The 22,898-nt window shown below is 47.0% G+C and overlaps 1 protein-coding gene across 8 annotated transcripts; it reads left to right on the plus strand.

Annotated features, from left to right (window-relative positions):
• The first annotated feature begins 1,609 nt into the window (after positions 1-1,609).
• ZNF250 (zinc finger protein 250) lies at positions 1,610-20,938 on the plus strand. Of its 8 annotated transcripts, XM_077758168.1 has the most exons (8): positions 1,675-1,690; positions 3,986-4,170; positions 5,732-5,932; positions 8,579-8,674; positions 8,919-9,060; positions 9,245-9,358; positions 10,083-10,142; positions 19,244-20,938. In XM_077758168.1, exons 4-8 carry the CDS (start codon positions 8,633-8,635, stop codon positions 20,566-20,568), a joined length of 1,683 nt encoding a protein of 560 aa, XP_077614294.1. In that variant the 5' UTR covers positions 1,675-1,690; positions 3,986-4,170; positions 5,732-5,932; positions 8,579-8,632; the 3' UTR covers positions 20,569-20,938. The 8 variants fall into 8 exon arrangements, with proteins under 8 accessions (XP_077614296.1, XP_077614293.1, XP_077614299.1 ...); XM_077758170.1 differs by lacking the exon at positions 3,986-4,170 and having other exon boundaries at positions 1,610-1,690; XM_077758171.1 differs by lacking the exon at positions 5,732-5,932 and having other exon boundaries at positions 3,986-4,179.
• The last annotated feature ends 1,960 nt before the right edge of the window (positions 20,939-22,898 follow it).

Genomic DNA, 22,898 nt, shown 5'->3' on the forward strand with positions numbered 1-22,898 from the left:
GACTCAAAACCCACGAACTGTTAGATCATGACCTGAGCCAAAGTCGGACACTTAATTAACTGAGCCACCCAGGCGGCTCTTAATTTACTGAAAAGCATGGGATATATCCTAACAACAGAAAACAACTGCAAAAGAATGTTACAATTTTCAATAATCATACTGTTAGTAATATTGGCATTGTTATTCTCACATAATTATGCATAAATAATAAAGTAAATCATTGTGTTAAGATAATCAGGATCCAAGACTTTTTTTTTTTAATCTGAGAGATGGAAAATGCATGTGCAAGTTGGGGAGAGGGACAGAGGGAGAGGCAGACTGAATCTTAAACAGACTCCTGCTTAAGGCTGAACATGACATGGGGCTGGATCTCACCACCCCGGGATCATGACCTGAGCTGAAACCAAGAAGTCCTATGTTCAACTGACTGAGCCACCTAGACACCCCCCAAGATTTTTAATATGAGGGGAAAAGGGATACAAACATAAAATTTAAAAAGTTAATAGCCACCTAGTCCTAAATTTGAAATGTCACTGTAATCTCATGATGTATTTTTACATAAAAAAAATGTTTCCTAGAGTTGATGATAATAAAGGATAATCATTACATTTACAGGTGATAATAGCTTTGTAATTACGTTTTTAGGGGCCCTTACCTTTTAGACAAATATGGGAATAATTATTAAATAAAATGACCTCCTCTATGGCATTGAGGAAGGAAATAACTAGATAGAGAAACAGGTGAAGAGACTGGCTGTTTCAACTGCTTGATGGACACGTGGGGTTCATTACACTACTTTGTCTACCTTTCTGTATCTTTGAAGGTTTCTATAATAAGAGGCTAAAAGGAAAAAGGCAAGAAGAAACGGCGTCCCAGTAGAGGGGCTCTCTGCCCCCCCCTCCTGCTTAATTTCTCTTCCCATCGCTGACTGAAGTCCCGGAGTCATACTCCCAATCCAGGGTCGCCTATCAGAAAAGATGAGATGGCCAGCTCTTCCTCCTGCTTCCCAACTGGTCCTCCAAGAAAGCCCTAACCTTTCTAGTTATTCTAGAACACGCCTAATCATTCTAGTCGTGGCTGTCTCAGCCTTCTCTCCCCGGGGATGCTACAGCACCGTCCACCACCCTCCCGGACGCAGGCTTCACCTTCCCCCCGTGAACAACAGTGCGGGTGGTTGAGGAGGCAGTCACTGTCACACGTGACGACCACCTCTAGGTTCTTGCCGGGTCCCAGGTCACAGCACCGAGGAGGCACGTTCCGAAGTGGCATCCGGCTAGGAGCGGAAAAGGAACCAGTCTGGACACAAGTCCGAAACTCCACTCAAGAAGAACCAGGTTGGCAGTGGGTCCGATGCTCGGAAGGGTCACTAGAAATTACCGCAGGATCGCCGGAAGTACGGTAACTGCGAGGCCGGAGCGCGGCGTGGCCTCTCTAGGCGCGCCGGAGGTCTCACCTCTCGGTGGCTCGGGAGGAAGCGGTATCACTGTCAGTCAGGAAAATGGCGCCGGCGGGGAAGGCGGGGACGATTGGGAGGTGTCGCGCTCAAGGCCTGGGGACCGGGGGCGTGGGCGGGGAATGAGGAGGCGGGGCCCCCAGGGATTGGCGGGTGCGCAGACGAGGCGGGGCGACCCCTTTGTCTGAGTGCGTTGCGGGCGTCCGTCCCTTCGCGCGTGAGGCTGCGGCGTGGAAGGTGAGTTGGAGGTGCGCGTGGGCACTGGCGGGCCGGGCCTCTCTGCCAGCACGCAAGGTGGAGCCAGGCGATCCTCACGGTCAGGGCGCTTCCCCGCGGGCGCGCTCCGCTTCCGCCCCTCATGCCGGGTTCCTCCTCTTGTGGGCGCGCAGTGGGCTCCTTACCCTCCTCGCAGCCCACTCTGAGCCCCCACTCCCCCGGCCCTGTGCCCCACCCCAATCCTCCCTNNNGCTCTGGCCTGAGGAGGAGGGATTGCCCCGGGGAGGGGGGTCAGCGACCCGCGAGTCCCTGGCTCGCTCAAGGGCTCCCCAAAATACAGAACCAGAGGCTGAGAAGCCCAACCGGACCCCGCAGCGGCCGGAGCGCCTGTGCAGCTCGCAGTAAGCCGTTTCTCCGCCTCCGAGCGGCGTTGGTATCTCGTTGGCTAGAAGTACTTTCCTAATTTTACATCCTTTCTCCATGTTTCTGTTCACGCTCTTTCCCCTATTACCTTATAAGAGCCCGTTTTTAATGAAGGAGACCCAGCTTTTCTAACGTGGTTTGCAAATATTTCCCTAGTTTATTATGTGCTTTTTAAGATTTCAATGGAAAGTAACATGCACTTTTAAAAATGTAAACGCTTGAGGAAAATATAAAAACTGGAAGTCCTCGTTGGGAACAGCCTTCCAGTGTGCGCAGAGGCCGCACTGGCTGGTTTCCTTTGTACCCTTTTCTGGATTTTGCGTGTGCTGTTTTCGGTTATGAACCTAAAAGGGAAGCTCGGGGGCATGGGGGTAGCCATGCTCTACCGGTCGATACTTATTAAGATTTTTCACTTGCAAACTGTCTTCGTGGCGGTGCGTTCCGTCGGTTTTGTACACCCGGTGTGTGTAGGGTGGACTTGGACTCGGAGGCGGAGTGAGAGGGAGGTGGGGGCCTTAGGATCACCCTCCACGCATTGTTGTCACATGAATGTTTTAATTTCCGTTCCCCGATGATTGGTGAGGTTGAAACTGTTCGTGTGCCTTTGTATTTCCTTTTTTGTTTTCCTTTGTATTTCTTTTGTGATCTGCCAGCTCATACTCTTTTCCCTTTATGTTGAATATATTCTTCACAGATTGACATTTGACTCCATTTATGGTCCTTTGTTCTGGGTTTTTTAAAAGAGATTTCAAGGGGCGCCTGGGTGGCTTAGTCGGTTAAGCGTCCGACTTTCGCTTAGGTCATGATCTCGCGGTTCGTGGGTTCGAGCCCCGCGTCGGGCTCTGTGCTGACTGCCAGCTCGGAGCCTGGAGCCTGTTTCAGTCTGTGACTCCCTCTCCCTCTGACCCTCCCCTGCTCACGCTGTCTCTCTCTCTCTCTCTCCTAGAAATAAATAAAACATTAAAAAAAAATTTAAAAGAGATTTCAAGTTTTTAATCATAAAATATTTACTCCGAAGACTTTTGAGCTTTGTTATGTCTTAAAGGACTTTCCCCACACCAAGATAATTTTTAAAATAAACCCTTGTTTTTTCTCTGGTACTTGTGCAGTGTTGGATACATCTGGAATTTATTTTGGTGTGGGGTGAGTTGGGAATCCAGCTTCATTTTTTTCCCTCTTTGCTATTTCTAACACTACCTATTGAATAATTCATCTTTCCATTGATTTGGAAAACCAACTTTGTCATGCATTAAATTCTTACATGTCTTTGGGCCCCTTCTGGAATTTGGTGGCTTTGATGTGCATAAGGTATTAATTTTCATCCAGCAAATGTGGGAGTCTCTGCCTGCAGATTTCTGCTTTTGGTATTTTGCTTAGAAAGGCCCTTCCCACCTAAAACAATATAAATATATCTGTATTTGTATTCAAGTTCTTTTTATAAAATGTAACTTAAATTTTTAAATCTTATTCATTTCATTAGCCTAGTGGATTCATTAGACTGAGATGATCTAATTTTTTTCTGGCCAAATTTGTTTGTTTGTTTGTTTGTTTTAATCTCTTTGCCATCCTCTACTTTCTGGGAGATTTTGTTGAACTGTATGTAAAGGCGTAATTTTACTTTTCCTAAAGCATTTAACTTATCCTTGCACCATTTATTGAATCATCTTTCCTCAACAATTTGAATTGCCTCCTCTGTTCTCCATTTGTTCATACAGACTTGGCCCTGCTGTTCTGGAAGCCACTGCTTTTCCCCCAGGCCCACTTGGCTCAAGGCACCTTGGTTTTGTGGATACACTGGGCAGAATTAACATCACATTTCTAAAGTTTATTTTAAGCTTGTTTCTTTTTGCCATTTGTGAACAGAATTTTTTCTCCTGTATGTTTTCTGACCAGGTGTTGCTGGTGTGTAAGAAAGCTGTTGGTTTGGATGCGGGATCGTTCACTATGGAAGATTGCAGGCGTGTGCTTTGTGTTCCCAAGTGGCTCCGAGCTGCCTTTTTTGAAGATGCTTCCCCCATGGAGGGTGGGGCTCTGTGGAGATGAAGAGGGGCAGGGCCTTCCATCAGGAAAGCCTGTGGGTGAGGATGGTGAGGACAGAGGGAGGAAGATCCTGGGAGCTGTCACCCAGACCAGGCGCTGCCGGTGTTCCCATGCTAGCCTGTCACTGGTGCGAGGTCTTTGGAGCACAGGCTTGCTTGCCCTTTTACATCAAGCCTGTCAGGAATTCCAACAAGGGTGATAAGTTTCTAAAGCTTAGCTTACAACACAAAATGGTAACAATAAACTTTAAACTCTAAGCTCTTTGCATCTCTGCAGTCCCTTATAGTTCCTGTCCGTTGCTGGCTGCTCAGTCATCATGAGAGATAGACTGTGTTTGGCAAAGCGTCTCTCTGCAGTGTGGCTTCTTTCCCATTAAGCATCCGCTGCTGCTGAGAACATTGATCTGTTCTGGTTTTGTTTGGGTTATTCCCTGAGTAGATTTCCAAAAATGAAATTCCTGCATCTTAAGAATGACTGTGATTGATGGATGGGTGTGCACTGGTGCAGGTACTCCCAGGGCTGTTGCTGTTTGTGCTTGCCCCTTCGTGGGGGTGGCATGGCCTTCCTCACCGTCTGTTAGGAGACTCAGCGATGGTGATTCCAGCTCTGGGGCCATCCGTTCTCCTTTCCTGTCTAAACTGCTATGTTTTTCTCACAGAGCAAAGTATGGAGGTGGACATCAGAATCATGGAGGTCAGGGTTGGGGAGAGGTGGCTCGTTAAAAGCCAGTTTGGGTGCCCTGGATGGTTCTGTTTTCCTACCTGACAGTTGTTGGTTTTGAGGTCCACAATGTTTTGCATGTCTTTGCTTGAAATCACAGACTTGTTAAAAATTAGTATCACTTCTTGTGTTTTTTTTTGTTCCTTTTTTTTTTAATTAAAATACACTCATTTTATTTATTTATTTATTATTTATTTATTTATTTTAATGTTTTATTTATTTCTGAAAGAGAGAGCATGAGCAAAGGAGGGTCAGAGAGAGAGGGAGATACAGAATCTGAAACAGGCTCCAGGCTCTGAGCTGTCAGCACAGAGCCCAACATGGGGCTCGAACCCACGAACCGTGAGATCATGACCCGAGCCGAAGTCGGATGCTTAACCGACTGAGCCACCCAGGCGCCCCAGAATACAGTCATTTTAGTTCCTTTGGGTTGCCGTAGCAAAATACTGTAGACTGGGTAGCCTGTAAAACCCTAGACATTTCTCAAAGTTCTGGAGGCTGAAAGTTCAAGATTAGGGTGCCCGCATGGTCAGGGGAAGGCCCTCTTCAGGTGGCAGACTTCTTGCTGTGTCCTCACATGGTAGAAGGAGTGAGGAAGCCCTGGGGGTGTCTCTTCTTATGAGGGCGCTGATCTCATCCTGACTCCAGCTTTATGACCTAAGCATTTCTCCCAAGTCCTCCCCTCCTAACCCCGTCCTACTGGGCATTAGGGTTTCACCATAGGAATGTTGGAAGGACACAAATCTTCGGATCATAGTCAGAAAATGCTGTGTGATAGTATTGACACAGAACTATGTGATATGCTTTTTTTTTTTTTTTAATTTGCTAATGTGTGAAGGTCATCCTAGGTAGAGCTCCTTTGTTTTTATTCTTTTCCAGGCCTCCCTCCAGGTAGGAATCTTTTCCTTTGCCCTCTCCACCCACCTCAATGGCCGACTCATGTTGACAGCCTGGTGTTTCTGAGTTAATCTAATTGAATGAGGTAACACTTAGTCCAGCGGCATCTGACTCTGCACCCAGTGGCCCTGAGCACTCTCCCCTCTTGAGGCCTGCAGAGGAGGGATGTGATCTGTTTTACAGGTGAGGACAGAGCACACATACAGCCTTCATGGCCCTGGAGTCATTGTTTCTGAAAGACAAGCATCTTGGACATGCTCTCTGTTCCCACGGTTTCATTTACCTGCTGTCTGTCTAGCACAGCCTAAATCTTTCTCTTAGTGGGTATATGACCTGTGTGTGGAAGGACTGTGGGTTGGCAGTGGCACCGTCCTTGAGCCTGGGTCTGTTCCAAGGGAGTGCCCACTGTCTGATGGCATATCTGGTTCATCTGCATAACTGCCAGGTGGCTTTTCTGAGACAGGGTTAAAGTATGGTGTCATTGCTTTTTTAATTTCATTCACTTACTTGGCAAACATTGGGCTGATGGCTGCTCTGCTGAGGCAGGAAGGGAGAGGGGAGGATGGGACAAAGCAGAGGCCCTTGAGGTAAGGGGTCAGGAAGGGCCTCAATGAGAGGGAGATGTGGCCAAGCACCAGCCAAAGGGCAGGAACTTCCCTGGCAAAGAGGAGGCCCCGGGCGGGGTTCTGAGCAGCCTCACAACAGCCGTGGAGGGGCCAGGAAGTTAGTTGAAGCCAAGGATAGTCACTGTTCGCATACATGGGAGGCAGATAAACGAGCCTGCTGCAACAGAGCCAGGTTCTGGGTGCACTGGGAGGGTGGATTTGGAGTGGGTGTGAAAGAACGAGGAGGAAAGAGGGCTTCAGGATCAGGTCTTGGTTGGGTACAGGTGCCCAGACTGAGCTGGGGGCAGAAATAGAAGCCTAGTGTTACCTGTTAAGTGTCTGAGATAATCCCCATGAAGATGTTGAGTTGGAAGGAAGGGGATTGCCAGCTCAAATGCATCAAAAAGGAGACCCTAGGCTCTGCCGAACATTCAGGCTTGTAGGATAACCATGGCCAGTGCCAGGTGTGTGCAGGATGTGGGGCTGGAAGGAGCACAGACACAGGACACAGGCAAGAGCAGGAGTTGGTCTGGCTTAAGGCCTTATGGCCACATGAGCCACGTACCTCCTGGGTCATCTGTACCCACTGGGAAGGCCCTGAATGAGGTTCCTGTGGGTGTTTATTGTTGGATCCCGGCCTAGTTGCAGAGGGGCCATAGTGCAAATGACTACTTCTGCCAGGTTCCCACGGGACCAGAGCTGTGTTATCCATGAACATCAAATGCTTACACAGATGAGGATGGCTAGAGGCCGTGGCTGAGGGAACAATGTCCTGGAGACCTAGGAGGACTGAGTTGCAGGAGTGCAAGATGACCAACTGTCACCCTGCCAACAGTGGGCAGGGATCTGACCACACGGAAGTCATAGGGCCACTTTGTGGTGGGGTGTGGGTATGGAGATCACTCATGGAGAGGCACCTGGACAAGGCCATGGGGAGTATGACTGACAGTGAAAGACGGCAGGTCTGTGAGCTGCTCAAGCGGATGTGGGTATTGGATACGCTGCCAAGAGGGCAGGAGGCAGAGCAGGTGGTGGCAGTGGCTTCCCCGTCTTTGTTCTGAGACCTGGTGAGGCAAGACCACCCTGCCTCACACCTGTTTTTTCAAATTCTATTCTTATCTATTCTCCAGCATCTATTGTTCATATAAGTTCGAGATAGTTTTACTCCTTTAAAAGGCTTCTCTTGGAATCCTAATTAGAGTTGCATTGACACAAACACACACAGATTTTGGGGGAATGGACATTCTTGGTGAATATGTCTACCATTGTGTCCCAGAGGCAGCTGCAGTTAGGAGTTCAGGGTTGTGTTCCCCAAAGTTCCCATGCAAACTCACACATACATCAGATGTTGTACAAAGAAATCAAACACAGATGAGGCACCCTGTTGTTGAGGTACCGGCTGAGCTCCATGCATGAGATGGTTGATCACCATCTTGTACCATTTTTCCTAGAGTGATCTGTCCACTGGACTTCTGTGTTCCTGTTGCAGACCCCCTTTGGCACTCCAAAAGATGTGAACCCCGTTTCCCCATTTGGAGAGCCTTTGGTCCCCCTTTGTCCGCCCAGTAATTTGAACATGATAGACACCTCAGCTTAATTATCCTGATAAGTTCCCAGAACCTGCTCACCCCCACGCCTCCCTGTCAGATGCTCAGACCAGCTCCCTGGGTGGCTCTGGGCTTAATCCTCCACAATCAACCATTTGCCCTGCCTCGGTTCCCAGTCCCTGGTGGAGCCACTACCAGGTTGAAGGCCCCAGCCTCACTGGAGCATCAGGGCCACTGGGGCACAGCCAGATGAGACTGAGTCGTCAGTGGGCCCACAGGAGTTATGGGCACGCCAAGCATGCTGGACCTGGGTGAGGCCCCCACAGGAGTGTGGACCTTGAGGAAAGCCATCCATTCCCAGCCTGTCTTCACTGGGGAGTTGTCTGTGGAGGCAGCCTGGCCTGGCACCCACACCAGCCCTGACGAATGCTTCATCCCTGTGTGAATGCTCTGGCCCGGGCCCTTGTGCCTGGACTGGGCCTGAGCAGGTGCCTCAGAGTCCTTGCTAGCTCCCTAGCTGATCATGAGGACCCCAGGGTCTGGAGAGCAAAACTTTGTGGCTGGAGCCTTGGGGTAACAGGTGTCCCCAGGCATCTCAGATGGGACCTTCCTGGGCCCATGAGAGTTCACAGTGGGGGCAAGGGTGGGCCCCTCATGTGCTCCTCCCTCTTTCTCAGCCCCACAGGCTTCTCTGACTTCCATCTTCCTCAGAAACCTCAGGGGATCACACGATGGCAGCAGCCAGGCTCCTGCCACCACCAGCAGGACCCCAGGTGAGCTGCCTCCAGGGCCTTTGCTGCACCCCTGCATTTCCTCACAGCCTTCCCATGCCCAAGGCTCCAGGTGGCAGCCTGAGTGTCACTGTATCTCCTGAACAGTGTGGCCCCTTCCTGAACCCTCCCATCTGCTCGCATGTGTTTCCCCTCCCCCCTGACCCAGGACGTCTCCACTCCCCCCACCCACATTGCTTGTACCCATTCCATCTCAGACATGGAGACTCAATCCAACCTTCAGCAGCCCCTGTCATTGCAGGCCAAGGTGACCTTTGAGGATGTGGCTGTGCTCCTCTCCCAGGAGGAGTGGGACCGCCTGGGCCCTGCTCAGCGTGGCCTCTACCGACACGTGATGATGGAGACCTATGGCAACGTGGTATCACTGGGTATGGCCCCTCAGCAGGCCTCTTCTGTGTGTGTTTGACCTGGGGTGGGGGCTTTGGGGGTTGCCTCCAGGTGTTCAGCTCTAGAGGGACATCACACCTGTCTGTCTCATGCCTATAGGCCACTCAGGTAGGGTATGGGTGTTCACAGATGTGTTGACAAAAGGCCTTCCCTCCCCATGAGCAGGACTCCCAGGATCGAAGCCCAATGTGATCTGTCAGCTGGAGCGAGGAGAAGAGCCTTGGGTCCTGGATGGGCAAGGGGCTGAGGAGACTAGGGGCCTGGGCGGTGGACATTCAGGTGAGTGAGAGGAGCTGGCCCTTCTTCACTAGGGCTGATCAGCTCCTGGCAGCTGTGCACACTGACGAGTGACAGACACAGGAGTAGGGCCACCTAGGGCCTCTTCGGGCAGAGCAGCCTGCGGTCTTAACTCTGAATTAACTTACCTGGAACAACCAGTGAACAGCAATGAAAGGAGTTCCTATTCTTTTTTTTCTTTTCTTTTTTTTTAAATGTTTATTTTTTAGAGAGAGAAAAACAGCATGAGCAGGGGAGGGACAGCGGGAGAGGGAGACACAGTATCCCAGCCCCAGGCTGGCTTCAGGCTCCAAGCTGTCTGTGCAGAGCCCAGTGTGGGGCTTAAACTCACAAGCTGTGAGATCATGACCTTAGCTGAAGTCATTTGCTTAACCGACTGAGCCCCCCAGGTACCCCAGGAGTGCCTATTCTTTTTAAAAAAAAAAAATTTTTTTTTTTAATTTTTTAAACTTATTTCTGAGAGAGAGAGAAACAGCGTGAGCAGGGGAGGGTCAGAGAGAGAGGGAGACACAGAATTTGAAGCAGGCTCCAGGCTCTGAGCTAGCTCTCAGCACAGAGCCCAATGCAGGGTTCGAACCCACAAACCGTGAGATCATGACCCGAGCTGAAGTCAGACACTTAACCGGCTGAGCCACCCAGGTGCCCCCAGGAGTTCCTGTTCTTGAGAACTGTTTTGTTCTCTCTTAGCTCTCTTTTCCTTTTGCAGACGACTCCAAACGTGACCACATGACAGCTTGTAGGCAAGACAGTTCCCCTTGTCCATGGGGTAGGTATATGTCTCATCTTTTTAAGCCAGTACGATCCCTGAAGGTGTTAATGCTCATGACTCACCAGAATGTAAAGAGATTCCTGGGGTGCAGAACGTATGTTCTTGTTTACGGTACACTTAGTCTCTACAAAATCACGGGGAGGGGTGTTCTAAATTAAAAATTTGTTTCAGTGGAATTGTTTTTTTTCTTTGTCTTCTCACATGTAAAAAAACATTCTTCCCTAGTCTATACTTGAAACAGCAGGTGAAGCTGTATTGTTCTGAAAGTGAGGGCTCTGCTCCTCCAACTTTGCTCATGCGTTGCTTTTATGCCACGAATGATTGAGTAACCTTCTGTACAGTTATTTTTTTGTTTATTAAAGTCATCTTGCTCATCTTGTTACTTCGGCATCGGGAAAGAAACTACCTATTTAGGAAGCTTCAAACAATAGAAGACATACTTTTCAGTGCAAGTGGGTAATTATTTCTTTGCCTTACTAGCTTTACTCTATGAAGAAGAGGCTTTTTATTTTTAAGTCAAAAAAAACCCAGTTAAACTGTGTGTTTTCCAGTTTAAAAAACATATAGTGTAACTTTTTAAAAATGAGATGTGTAAAAATTTTGTTAAATAGATGACCATAAACCCAGATTTTTTAAATGAAGAACCTATTAATGTTGCCATTTTTCAAAACAGTATATACACTTAATAATTACTCTGAAGAGGGTAAAAAAAGCAGAAATATCGAAAAAGAAACGTTGGCACAAAACTTGAACAAGTTCTGATAGAGGAGGAAAATCAAAGGGCTAATAATAAATGTGATGACATGCTCAGCCTAATTATTTATCAGGGAAATGGAAAATAAAACTGCCATGATATTCCATGTTAGGCCTTCAGGATCAAAAAAAAAGGAAAGACCTGACATTACCAACTTTGGTTGAGGATATTAAGCAGCTAATGAGGATGTAAATGTGCACATTCGCTTTGGAAACCACCGTGGCATCTAATGAAGTTGAAAATACAGATCTCTGTGTCAAATGTTCCACTCTTGAATGTATAGTAAGGAATTTTGTGTGCAAACCCCAAGAAACATGTATAAGAATCTTCAAAGAAGCATGTTTCATGATAAAAAAAAAAAAAATCTGGAAATGACCCAAATGTCCATCAGCAGTAGTAGACTAGACAGATAAGTAAGCTATTGTATTTTAATAAAACAGAATGTACTTTAGTGAGAGTTATTTAATAACTGCTATAGAACAATATGATGAATCAGGAACACAGTGTTGAGAGGGTAAAGCAAATTGCAGAAGACCAGGTAACACTAAATTCTAGAAATCTCAGAAATATGCCTAATTAAGTATTGGTTACAGATACAAACTTCTGATATAAAACTATTAAAAAATCCAGCCACAACAAGGGCTTCTACTTCAGCCAAGATGGAGTAAACAGAGATGGGAGTTACCTCTCACTTGAAACAACTGAAAAACTGGACAACATCTATGAAACCATGGCTATCAAGATGTTGGACATTATTCTCTCAGTGGAAATCAGTCAGTGAAGGAAAGTAATTCCCAAGAGACAGGAAACAAAGGGGTGATCCCTACAGTTGTCCCATCTCACCACTTGGAGAAGATCCCAGTGCAAGGAGGGGAAACCTGGCAGAGCCCAGTGGTCTCCCAGACTTGAGGACACACAGCCAAGAGTCCAGAGATGTCAGGGAGGCTAGAAGTCCCACGGAGGAGTCTGTTTGACAAAGAATTCTGGACACCTGCAGGAAGACTTCTTGAGTATTAGCACTAGCAAGGAAATTGTCCAAAGCCAGGAAACAGCGGCCTCTTTAGAAGGAGTAGTAGCTGTGGTAGCCAGGATTTAAGATGGTCCTCTCCCCCATTCATGTATTGGTGTTGGAGGCTTTATGGAAGTAATTAAGGTTAAGTGAGGTCATAGGGTCGGGCCTTGATTTGCTATGATTAGTGTCCTTAGAAGAGGAAGAGAGACCGAGCTCTTTCTCGGCACAGTACATGTCCTGCCTGCATAATCCTCAAGACTATGAATATGGGTTTTATTCTTGTGATTATGTTATATTAACCCTTTGCTTTTAAGGAATGGAGAACCCTTTAAATCGGGGTCTGGGGGTCAGACAACCAGGTTCAAAGAATGGGAAGGATTTGATGCACCATTGCTGCCTTGAAGGTGGAGGGGGCCACATGGCAAGGAATGCAGGTAGCAGTCAGGAGCTGAGAGAAGCATGGGAATAGTCCTCTTAGTCCTGTAGCTGCAGGGGCTGAATTTTGACATAAGAATGAGCTTTGAAGTGTGTTTATTCCCTGAGCCTCCACACAGGTATTCACACTAACACTATTTTTCAGACAACCCATATGCAATTCTAGCTTACGGAACTATAGGCTGGTAAATACAGTGCCCAGTGCTCACACAAGGCTGGGAATACCATCCGTTCCCAACAGCAAGAGTGGGAAACTTGTAACTAGTCGGGGGAAAGAGCCCTAAGCACTATTCTGGTCTGGTCTAACAAAGGTCAAAGGCAAGAACCGTACATGCCTCTTCCAAGTAACTTAACCAAGAATACTTAAGCTCAAGAATATTTCTAGAAATAAAAAATACCCAGCATGAAGCAAAGTAAAATTCATATCTGGCATTAATAAAAAATTACCAGACATACAAAGAAAGAAGTAAGAAAACACAACCATAATTAGAAGAAAAAACAGTCTTGTTAAACTGACCAGAAGTGACAACAGCAGTGATAGAATTGGAAAACCAGGAGGGGTCCCTCGGTGGCTCAGTCAGTTAGGCATCTGACTTCAGCTCAGGGCATGATCCCATGGCTAGTGAGTTCAAGGCCCGCATCGGGCTCTGCTGACAGCTCAGAGCCTGGAGCCTGCTTCAGATTTTCTCTCTCTCTCTCTCTCTCTCTCTCTCTCTGTCTCTGCCCCTCCCCTGCACATGGTTTGTCTCTCTCAAAAATAAGTAAACGTTAAAAAAATTTTTAAAGAATTGGAAGACCAGGATATTAAAACAAAAATTTATTCCATATGTTCAAGGACTAGGGGGAATTTTGAGCATATTAATTAGAGGCATGGAAGATACATGAAAGGCCCATTTCCAATCTCTAGAGATGAAAACAACAATGCAAGAGATAAAGAGTTCACTGGGTAAAATAGTGGCAGATTAGATATTGCATATGAAAGGATTAGTGACAACAAAATCCTAGAAACTACTGAAAAGGAAAAGGAAGGGAAAAAAAGACTACAGGACATTAGAACTATGGATAATCTTAAAGAGGCCGATATATATAACTGAAGCCAGCAAAGCAGGAGTGAGAGGGTCAGAAAAAATATTCTAAGAAATGATGGTTGAAATTTTTCCCAATGTGACGAAAACTATAAACTCACAGATCTAAGAAACTTAGTGAGCCCCTTACTTAATAAACTTGAATACAATCACACTAAGCTATATCATAATCAAAAGAAGTATTAAAACTAAGAAGCAGACAAAGGAGATAAAATAGAATCATGAGAAGTAACTTAATTTTTTTTTAATGTTTATTTATTTTTGAGAGAGCATGAGTAGGGGAGGGTCAGAGAGAGGGGGAGATACAGAATCCGAAGCAGTCTCCAAGCCCGACACGGGGCTCAAACCCACGAACCGTGAAATCATGACCTGAGCTGAAGTTGGATGCTTAACCCACTGAGCCACCCAGGTGCCCTACAAGTAACTTAATTTTTTTAAAAAAGAGAAGAGGAAGAGGCAACAAAGAACAGAGATGGTTAGTGGCTACTCTAGGGTTGACCTATGTATCTCTAACCACGGTGTGCCTGCAAACAGTGCTAACACCATTTCACATGTGTTCAAAGACTGTTAGAGAAGCATGATTGTTCATTGGTCCATTCAGGCTGCCATAAACTTGCCATGCCATGGGCTGAGTGACTTAAACATGAAAAATTTCATTCTCACAGGTCCCAAGGCTGGAGGTCCAAGACAAAAGTGAGAGTTTGGTGAGGGTTCTATTCCTGGCTTGCAGATGGCCTCTGTGTGTCTATGAGGGAAAGTGAGTAAGCTCACTGAGGTCTCTTAGAGGGCACTAATGTGATCGTGGAGGCCACACCCTCATGACTTCATCTAACCCTAATTACCTCCCAAAGTCCCCACCACCAAATACATATGAGTTTGCAGGGAGGGACACAAACATTTGCTTCATTACAGCATCCTTGTTCCTCTGTCCCAGATTCTATGACAGTGTTGTCATAAGGTCTACTCTTGAATATGCTATAAACGAACGGTGCATAACTATTTTCAGGTTTATTTAAGTAGTCTCTACACCCAACATGGGGCTTGAACTCATGACCCTGAGATTAAGAGTCCCATGCTCCTCCAACCAAGCCAGCCAGGTGCTCTAGTGCAGAACCATTTTTGCTTTGGACAGCTCTCTCAGTGATTAAATAAACCTTTTTTTTTTTTTAATGTTTTTTTTTGTTTTGTTTTGTTTTTTTATTAATAGGAGAGAGATAGAGACAGCGTGAGCAGGGGGGGGTCAGAGAGAGAGGGAGTCACAGACTGAAACAGGCTCCAGGCTCTGAGCTGGCAGTCAGCACAGAGCCCGACGCGGGGCTCGAACCCACGGACCGCGAGATCATGACCCAAGCGAAAGTCGGACGCTTAACCGACTAAGCCACCCAGGCGCCCCAAAAAAACCTTTTTACATAGTCTTATATTTACCTTCATTTTAACCATTTCGAAAAGTTCATTTTCTTGTATAAATCCCACTGTTTGTAAACTATATTTCTGCAGCCTAAAGAATTCCCTTTAACATTAGTTTGGATTTGATTGTTGGGTGTTCTCTCCACTGGTGTTTGTAAATTGACTTATTTTTTCTTTTTCTGCACTTTAAGGGTGTCAGTTCATTGTATTGACTTGTTTCTGATGAGTCTGCACTCTGTTATGTGTTTTTCCTCTACCTCTAAGATTTTATTTTCTCTTTGGTTTTTGGCAGTTTGAATACGATTTATCTAGTCGGGTTTTTTCCTTTTTTTTTTTTTTAAATGCTTATTTTTGAGAGAGAGAGGGCATAAGCAGGGGACGGCAGAGAGAGAGGGAAACACAGAATCCCAAGCAGGCTGCAGGCTCTGAGTTATCAGCACAGAGCCCGATGTGGGGCTTGAACTCATGGACCTGTGAGATCATGACCTGAACCTAAATCGGATGCTCACCTAGGACACTTCTTAGGTGCCCCTCTAGTTGGTATTTTGAAAACATGTTTGTGGGGCTCCTGTGTGGCAGTTTGTTGAGCATTCCACTCATCATTTCAGCTCAGGTCATGATCCCACGGTTGTGGAATTGAGCCCCACGTCAGCATGGAGCCTGCTTATGACTCTTTTTTTCTCTCTCTCCCCCTCCTCCTATTCCTCACCCACACTCACACACACACTCTCTCAAATATTACAACAAAACATGTATGACTCTAATATCTATGTTTTGATGTCTTCCATTTTTAGAAAAATCTCAGCCATTATCTTTTCAGATATTTTTACTTCCCAGTTCTCTTTCTCTTCTGCAATTCCAACTACATGCAGTTAGGCCATTTGATATTGATCCATATCAGATTTATTTTTATGTTTCATACATTTTTGCCTTTGTGTTTCTTTTTGGGTAATTTTTGTTGACCTATTTTCAAGTTCACTGGTATTTTCCTCAGTTGGGTTGAGTCTGCGATGAGCCTCTCAGAGCCATTCTTATGTTGCTATATTTTCTACATCGAGCATTTCAGTCACAGAATCTATCTGCTGAGGTTCCCCGTCTGATCATTCATATTGTTCAACATACGGGTTATCTCTAATTCTGATTCTGTGAGTCACTTAGTCTCTTGACTGTGTGTGCATGTACACATAGTCTTTCCTTTCTCTTGGGTGTCTTATTTTTTATTGAATGTCAGCTATCATTAAATAAAACAGTAGAAATAGAGGTAAATAGTATATCTGTCTGGGAACGTAGCCCCTCCTAGTAGGTGGTTAGCGTGCAAGCCCGAATCAGGAGTTTGGCTGGGGTCTGTTCCCATAGTTGCCGTCAGTGCACCACTGGAGTCACATTCCTCTGGCACCTCTTAGTGCACAGGGTGGGGACTTTCAGGCTTCCAGGTGTGCCTGCAAGAGCAGCTTTTCCTTTGTGCTCTGGCCACCAGCACCCCCCACCCCCAGCAGTAGTCTTCTGTTGCTTGTTGTTACTCAGTGCTTGCTGGCCTTTTAGGCAGGGGAGAAAGAAATGACAGAGTGCTCCACTGTCCTGATCCATCCCCAGTTTCAGGCAGGTCTTGCATTCTTGGTTCGCAGCCCTTCCACTAGTCGAAATAGACTTCTCGCTGTCTGGGCTCGTGATCATTTTCCTGCCTCTCCCTCAGAAGTAGAGGGTAGTTTTCTTTTCCCTTCCTAGCCATTGTGATTTTTATCTGCCCTAGAATGAGAAGTTTACTTTCCTTTGCCCAGTGACTTGCAGCTCTTGTTCTGTAGAGAAGGGTCAGGTGGGTGCTTGTGCTCTCCTCTTGCAGTCCTGAGCCACCAAAGGAGGCTTCCTCTGGACCTGTCCCTAGGGGGAAAGACCATAGACATGAGCCCTGTGTCGATGTGAAGAAGTCCGAGTGCTGCTGAATCTTGGGGTGGGTGTGGAGAGCAGGTTAATCAAGCCTGAAGTGGGACCCCCACCTCTACAAGGCCTCACACAGGAGTCTCCCAACTTCCCACTCCTGCCTCTTCTCAGGTTGACCCTCTGCGGAGGGCTTGCTTCAGTCTGCCTGCTGCCAACTTCTACAAGTATTAGCATTTGATGTGTCTTTGTCCCTCCTAGGTAACCATTCTTTGTCAGTCAAAAGGCAACATAGATCAAAACAAGCATCTTTTATTTACTTTAAGTTTGTTTTGAGAGAGAGGCAGCATGAGCAAGGAAGGGGCAGAGGAAGAGGGAGACGGAATCTTAAGCAGGCTCCATGCCCAGTGCAGAGCCTGACATGGGGCTTGATCTCATGACCATGAGATAGTGACCTGAGCCAAAACCAAGAGTTCAACCCTTAACCAACTGAGCCACCCAGGTGCCGCAAGCATATTTAACTTATTGACCAACTTGGCCCAAATCTTTTTTTAAATATCAGTCAGCAGTCATCTTAGAAGATCCCTTGGCTTTGTGTAGGGACCACTCGGCTTGGGGTGCCAGGTGACCCGCTGTATAGCATATGTCTTTCCAGACCAAGTTATGAACTAATTAAAAAGTGAAGCTCAGGGGTGCCTGGGTGGCTCAGTCAGTTGAGCGTCCGGTTTCAGCTCAGGTCTTGATCTCACGGTTCATGGGTTTGAGCCCCATATCAGGCTCTGTGCTGACAGCTCAGAGCCTGGAACCTGTTTCAGATTCTGTGTCACCCTCTCTCTCTACCCCTCCCCCACTCATGCTCTGTCTCAAAAATAAACTATAAAAAAAGATTTTTTAAAAAAGTGAAGTTCATATCTCAATAATGCTGTTACCAGCAAGGTGGGGGGCTCATTGGACTTGAAAATATCCTTATTACAGACAGCACATAATTGGAAAATGACTGGTTGCTTGTCCACATCATTTCTGATAAAGAACCCCAAATGCAACATACCTGTCACCAGATTGAGGTAGGGAAAGACTTCAACAGGTTTCTGTCTTGAGACTGCCTCTGTTAAGTCTTTGAACATGAAGGAACAGAGCAGAATGTGGTTCCCTAAGCTGAAAATACCCAGTTCTTACCCACATGAACCAGTGAAAAAGTTATTCCACCTCCCCTGGAGAGAAGGGAGAGCAAAGAAGCAGTTCATATGCATGCTTGGATGCTGTCCTCGCTCAGGATCTGTGGGTGTGGCTGGGTTAGTGTTTGTGAAATTCCCCTCAAGGCTGCTGGCCGCCCAGTACCTGTCCTAGACCTTGAGTACACCTTTGGGAGAGTGAAAATTCCCTCAGATCTTCCTCTGCCCAGAGGGATTCTCACTCTGAAACTCCACTCGAGTGCAACACAGATTTTAAGGCTGTTTCTGGCAAAGGCCTTTGGGAAGCTGGGGATGGCAGCATGGGGCCAGAAGCTGGCCATCTAAGCTGCAGCACTGAAATTGGATTGAGCACTTGAGAGTTCATAAGGAGGCCTGGCTGCTCATGCAGTTACCTCTTGCTTCTGGCCCTGATATGGGCCTGACACCCTGTAGAGTGTCCTTGGTGACGATCACTCCATGAGCACGGCCCATCCTCCCACAACATCCCAGTACACCCCCGAGAAGTTTTGTCTTCAAGTGGCATCTTGTCATCTCAATGGCTTGGTTTCCAAGATTTAAGATGCTTGTTCTCGGGCACCTGGCTGGCTCAGTCAGTAGAGCATGCAGCCCTTGATCTTGGGGTAGTGAGTTCAAGCCCCACATTGGGCATAGAGCTTGTGAAAGAAAAGAAAAAATTATCAGTACATCCTGTTCTCCCACATTCACACAGCCTGTAGAGCCCCTAACTTGATACTAAAAATCTCGTGCAGTGCTCACTGCTGCCTTACAGGACTCCTCTCCAGACTAGACGTGCCAAGACTCCCATCACGTTTCTGTCTCATCCTGCCTCGCAGTGCGTTCTCCACAAAGAGGAGGCCACAATTCGCCATGTACAAGTCTTAAGGTCCTGTGTTGGACATGCACACGAGAGTTAACACATCTGCCAGCCTGATACTAGGCTTTGCTATTCCTGTGTTGCTGTCAGCCCCACAAGGTTTCCTGCAGTCACAGGTGGGGTCCCACATTTACTCCTGCTACAAATGGACCCTGGAAGCTCTGTACGCAAGGACTCCAGGGAGGGTGGTAATGGACTGCAACCCTGCTGTGTGCCATGTGTACGCTTTGCGCAGGGGGATGGCTCAAGACCACAGGTCACACCTGCCCCTTAAACTGCCCTGTCCGCACATTTCTAGGTATCAGGCACAGTTGTGGTTTTTCTGCTCTGCAGCATGCAGCCATGTGCATTCAGGGGCCACTGCCCTGGCGGCCGCCCCTCGTCAGCCAAACACTCCTCCAGGCTGCACTTGCTCTGCTGTTTTGAATAGGTTAACATTTTTACTTTGAATTTGTTGTTTCAGAATATGAAAACAAGGGAGAAAACCAAAATAGAGATGTGAGTCGGAAGCCATTTATTTCAGAGGAAATACCAGTGATTCTGGAGAAAGCACCCACAGGATGGTCTGATCAAAGAAGTTACGAACCTGAGCAGAGTTTCTGTGTGAGTCCCAGCCCCAGTGGCCCACCTGAAGCTCAGGTCTCAAGCCAGAGTGTGCCTCTCTCGCAGAATCAGGCTGTTCCTAGTGGGGAGAGGCCCTACAAGTGCACGGAGTGTGGGAAATGCTTCGGTCGGAGCTCCCATCTCCTCCAGCATCAGAGAACACACACCGGAGAGAAGCCCTATGTGTGCGGTGTGTGCGGGAAGGCCTTCAGCCAGAGCTCTGTCCTCAGTAAACATAGGAGGATCCACACCGGCGAGAAGCCCTACGAGTGTAATGAATGTGGAAAGGCCTTTCGAGTGAGCTCGGATCTTGCTCAGCACCACAAGATACACACGGGTGAGAAACCGCACGAGTGTCTTGAGTGTCGGAAGTCATTCACTCAGCTCTCGCATCTTATTCAACACCAGAGGATCCACACAGGAGAAAGGCCCTACGTGTGCCCGCTCTGCGGGAAGGCATTCAACCACAGCACCGTCCTGCGCAGCCACCAGCGGGTGCACACCGGGGAGAAGCCGCACGAGTGTGCACAGTGCGGCCGCGCCTTCAGTGTCAAGAGGACTCTCCTCCAGCACCAGCGGGTGCACACCGGGGAGAAGCCCTACACCTGCAGCGAGTGCGGCCGAGCCTTCAGCGACCGCTCTGTGCTCATCCAACACCACAACGTGCACACTGGGGAGAAGCCCTACGAGTGCGGCGAGTGCGGGAAGGCCTTCAGCCACCGCTCCACGCTGATGAACCACGAGCGCATCCACACGGAGGAGAAGCCCTACGGGTGCTACGCCTGCGGGAAAGCCTTCGTGCAGCACTCTCACCTGACCCAGCACCAGCGGGTGCACACCGGGGAGAAGCCCTACGTGTGCGGTGAGTGCGGACACGCCTTCAGCGCCCGGAGGTCCCTGGTCCAGCACGAGAGAATCCACACCGGCGAGAGGCCCTTCCGCTGCGCGCAGTGCGGCAAGGCCTTCAGCCTAAAAGCAACGCTGATCGTGCACCTGCGGACCCACACCGGGGAGCGGCCCTACGAGTGCAGCCGCTGCGGCAAGGCCTTCAGCCAGTACTCCGTGCTCATCCAGCACCAGAGGATCCACACGGGCGAGAGGCCCTACGAGTGCGGGGAGTGCGGGCGCGCCTTCAACCAGCACGGGCACCTGATCCAGCACCAGAAGGTGCACAGGAAGCTGTGACCCCCGCTGCCCCTGGAGAAGCGACCCACACCCCCCCCACACACACCACGAGCGCCGGGAGAAGGTTTCGGTAGCTCTGCGGGATGCCATTCTCTGGTAATTTTGTGTCACAAGGAGTTCCAAAAGGAAGCACTGAGCGTGTTTCTGTGGAAGGACGTCAGAGCATGCCTGTTTTGTTCTTCTCCACATCTTGAAATTACATTGAAGAGTAAATCGCACAGCTATAGTAAATTTTGGTAAAGACGTTCATAATTCTTTAATATTAGAAAGCTTATTGGAAGTAAGAAACTGAAGGAAGTGAAGACATAAGGATTATTGTCACAATAAAACTTTTCTTACATTCTAAATAAAGATTTTTCTTGGAATCTTACATGCCTTTCCTAAAAACAATAACTATTCTAATTATTCCCCCTAAAATTGGAGTTATGTGCAGTATTCTATTAAAACACTAAAGTATTGTGTGGATAAAATGATATAAAAAAAATCACACTCATGTGATATGGCTAGAAATCCTAAGTGTGTGGAACCACTTGTTTTGTATGAAAAAAGGAAAAAGTCTAAATATTAATTAGTGAGAAAACACTTCATCTGGTATTTGAACTTTATTCAAGATCAGAAGGGATGTTCTGACTTTTTAGTGAAAACTCAACTCAAAAGTTGAAGTTTGCCTCAAAAACCATGCTTACGACTTACAGACCTTGTGCTCCGGAACTCAGGGGATGTCTTGGGTCTCTGGAGCCCATGTGGGTAGGAAGGGAGCTTTGCACTCAGAGGCCAGACCTCATAGCTGCTACACCAACTGGGTGCCTCTTTACACATTGTGGTGTTTCCCAAAAAAATGTTACTCAACAGACAGCTCTTTGATACATATTTTTAAACCTAAAATTCTCAAATTCAGATAGTTTTTATGATCTGAAATTTTCATTCCTATGTTTGAGGTTTTTATTTTTTCACATTCCAAGAAGAGTGTGGTATCCATTATCATATACTGTAATGAATCTAGTTTATTCATAATTTTTAAGTTTTTTCTCTCTCTCTTGAACACAAGCTTCTCAGGAGAAATGAAGGACTAGAGTGTTGACGCTTGATTGCACAGCAATACACTGATGCTGATAAAAGTTCGTTTTCCTCTTGTTGTGATACTGCTGAGAGGATACAACACTGCAGGTGAACCTCTGGAAGTGGAGGTAGCCGGTGTTACTTCAGCAAGGAGATTGCTGATTGAGTCCCTGGCAGGCATCTGACTCAATAGCTGCCCCTCAGAGCCCACCACTACTGGAGGCACAGTTCCTAATCATGTGGAAGAGTTAGAGTAAGAAATGGTCCTGTTCCAGTCAAGGTAACAGTTCAGTTAAATACAATGTATAGAAATACTTGTTTGGAAAGACACAATGTATCACAGGACAACATAAATTACACAGAGATGGTTCTGGATTGCTAAATCCAGCAAATAATCTAGGGCTTTCAGGGGAATCAAAGTGTATAGTTCACTTTTCTACCTTCTTAAATGAAGTGTACTTAATATCATTCTGCCTTCTCTGGCTATCAGCTGCCATTGACCCATTGGTGACTGTAAGGTTCAGGTGTCTATGCAGCTGGGAGGTGGCTTCAGTGCCCTTCTCCCTAGGGAGGATCCCTGGGGCATGCATTTTTGCCACTCACCTTTCCAGGGACGGGGAGGTAACCTATAACCTGCTGGGACATATGGTCAGTCTGCCTTTTTTGGAAGTGGTATCAGGCACCAAAGTTACCTTTGGGGGTCCCTTCATCACCCTGTTAATTACCTTCTCAGCCATTACCTCCCACCTCTGACTGGTTAGTAGTAGTCCATACTTTGGATTTTTTTTTTTTTAATTTTATTTAGAAGTCTTTCATTTTATGCATTTAAATTTTTATCTTATTTCTCCTTACTGCTACCAAGGATTTGACACTTAGTGGGGCGCCTGGGTGGCTCAGTCAGTTAAGCGTCCGACTTTGGCTTAGGTCATGATCTCACAGTTTGTGGGTTCGAGCCCCGTGTCAGGCTTTGTGCTGACAGCTAGCTCAGAGCTTGGAGCCTGTTTCCAATTCTGTGTCTCCCTCTCTCTCTGACCCTCCTCTGCTCACACTGTCTCTCTCTATCTCTCCCTCTCTCTCTCAGAAATAAAACATTTAAAAATAAAGAATTTGACACTTAGTTCTCAAGTTTTCTTACTTAGAAAGCACCTGGAATTTTATTTTGTGTACTGTGTATAATCTGACATATTTTCCAATAAAAAAGAAATGACTAGAACACCTACTTGTGGGTGAAGAAAGACCAGTAACTTTGGCATAAGGATCTACCACAAATC

The sequence above is a fragment of the Crocuta crocuta genome, unplaced genomic scaffold (assembly GCF_008692635.1).
Source record: "Crocuta crocuta isolate KB4526 unplaced genomic scaffold, BGI_CrCroc_1.0 scaffold327, whole genome shotgun sequence".
NCBI classification, from domain to species: domain Eukaryota; kingdom Metazoa; phylum Chordata; class Mammalia; order Carnivora; family Hyaenidae; genus Crocuta; species Crocuta crocuta.

What these genes read in the sequence shown, in the direction of transcription:
- ZNF250 (XM_077758170.1), top strand. Translation starts at nt 8,633, where the DNA reads ATGGCAGCAGCCAGGCTCCTGCCACCACCAGCAGGACCCCAG. An exon ending in TGGCAACGTGGTATCACTGG is followed by an intron (nt 9,061 to 9,244) that starts GTATGGCCCCTC and finishes CCCCATGAGCAG; the next exon opens with GACTCCCAGGATCGAAGCCC. An exon ending in CAGTTCCCCTTGTCCATGGG is followed by an intron (nt 10,143 to 19,243) that starts GTAGGTATATGT and finishes TTGTTGTTTCAG; the next exon opens with AATATGAAAACAAGGGAGAA.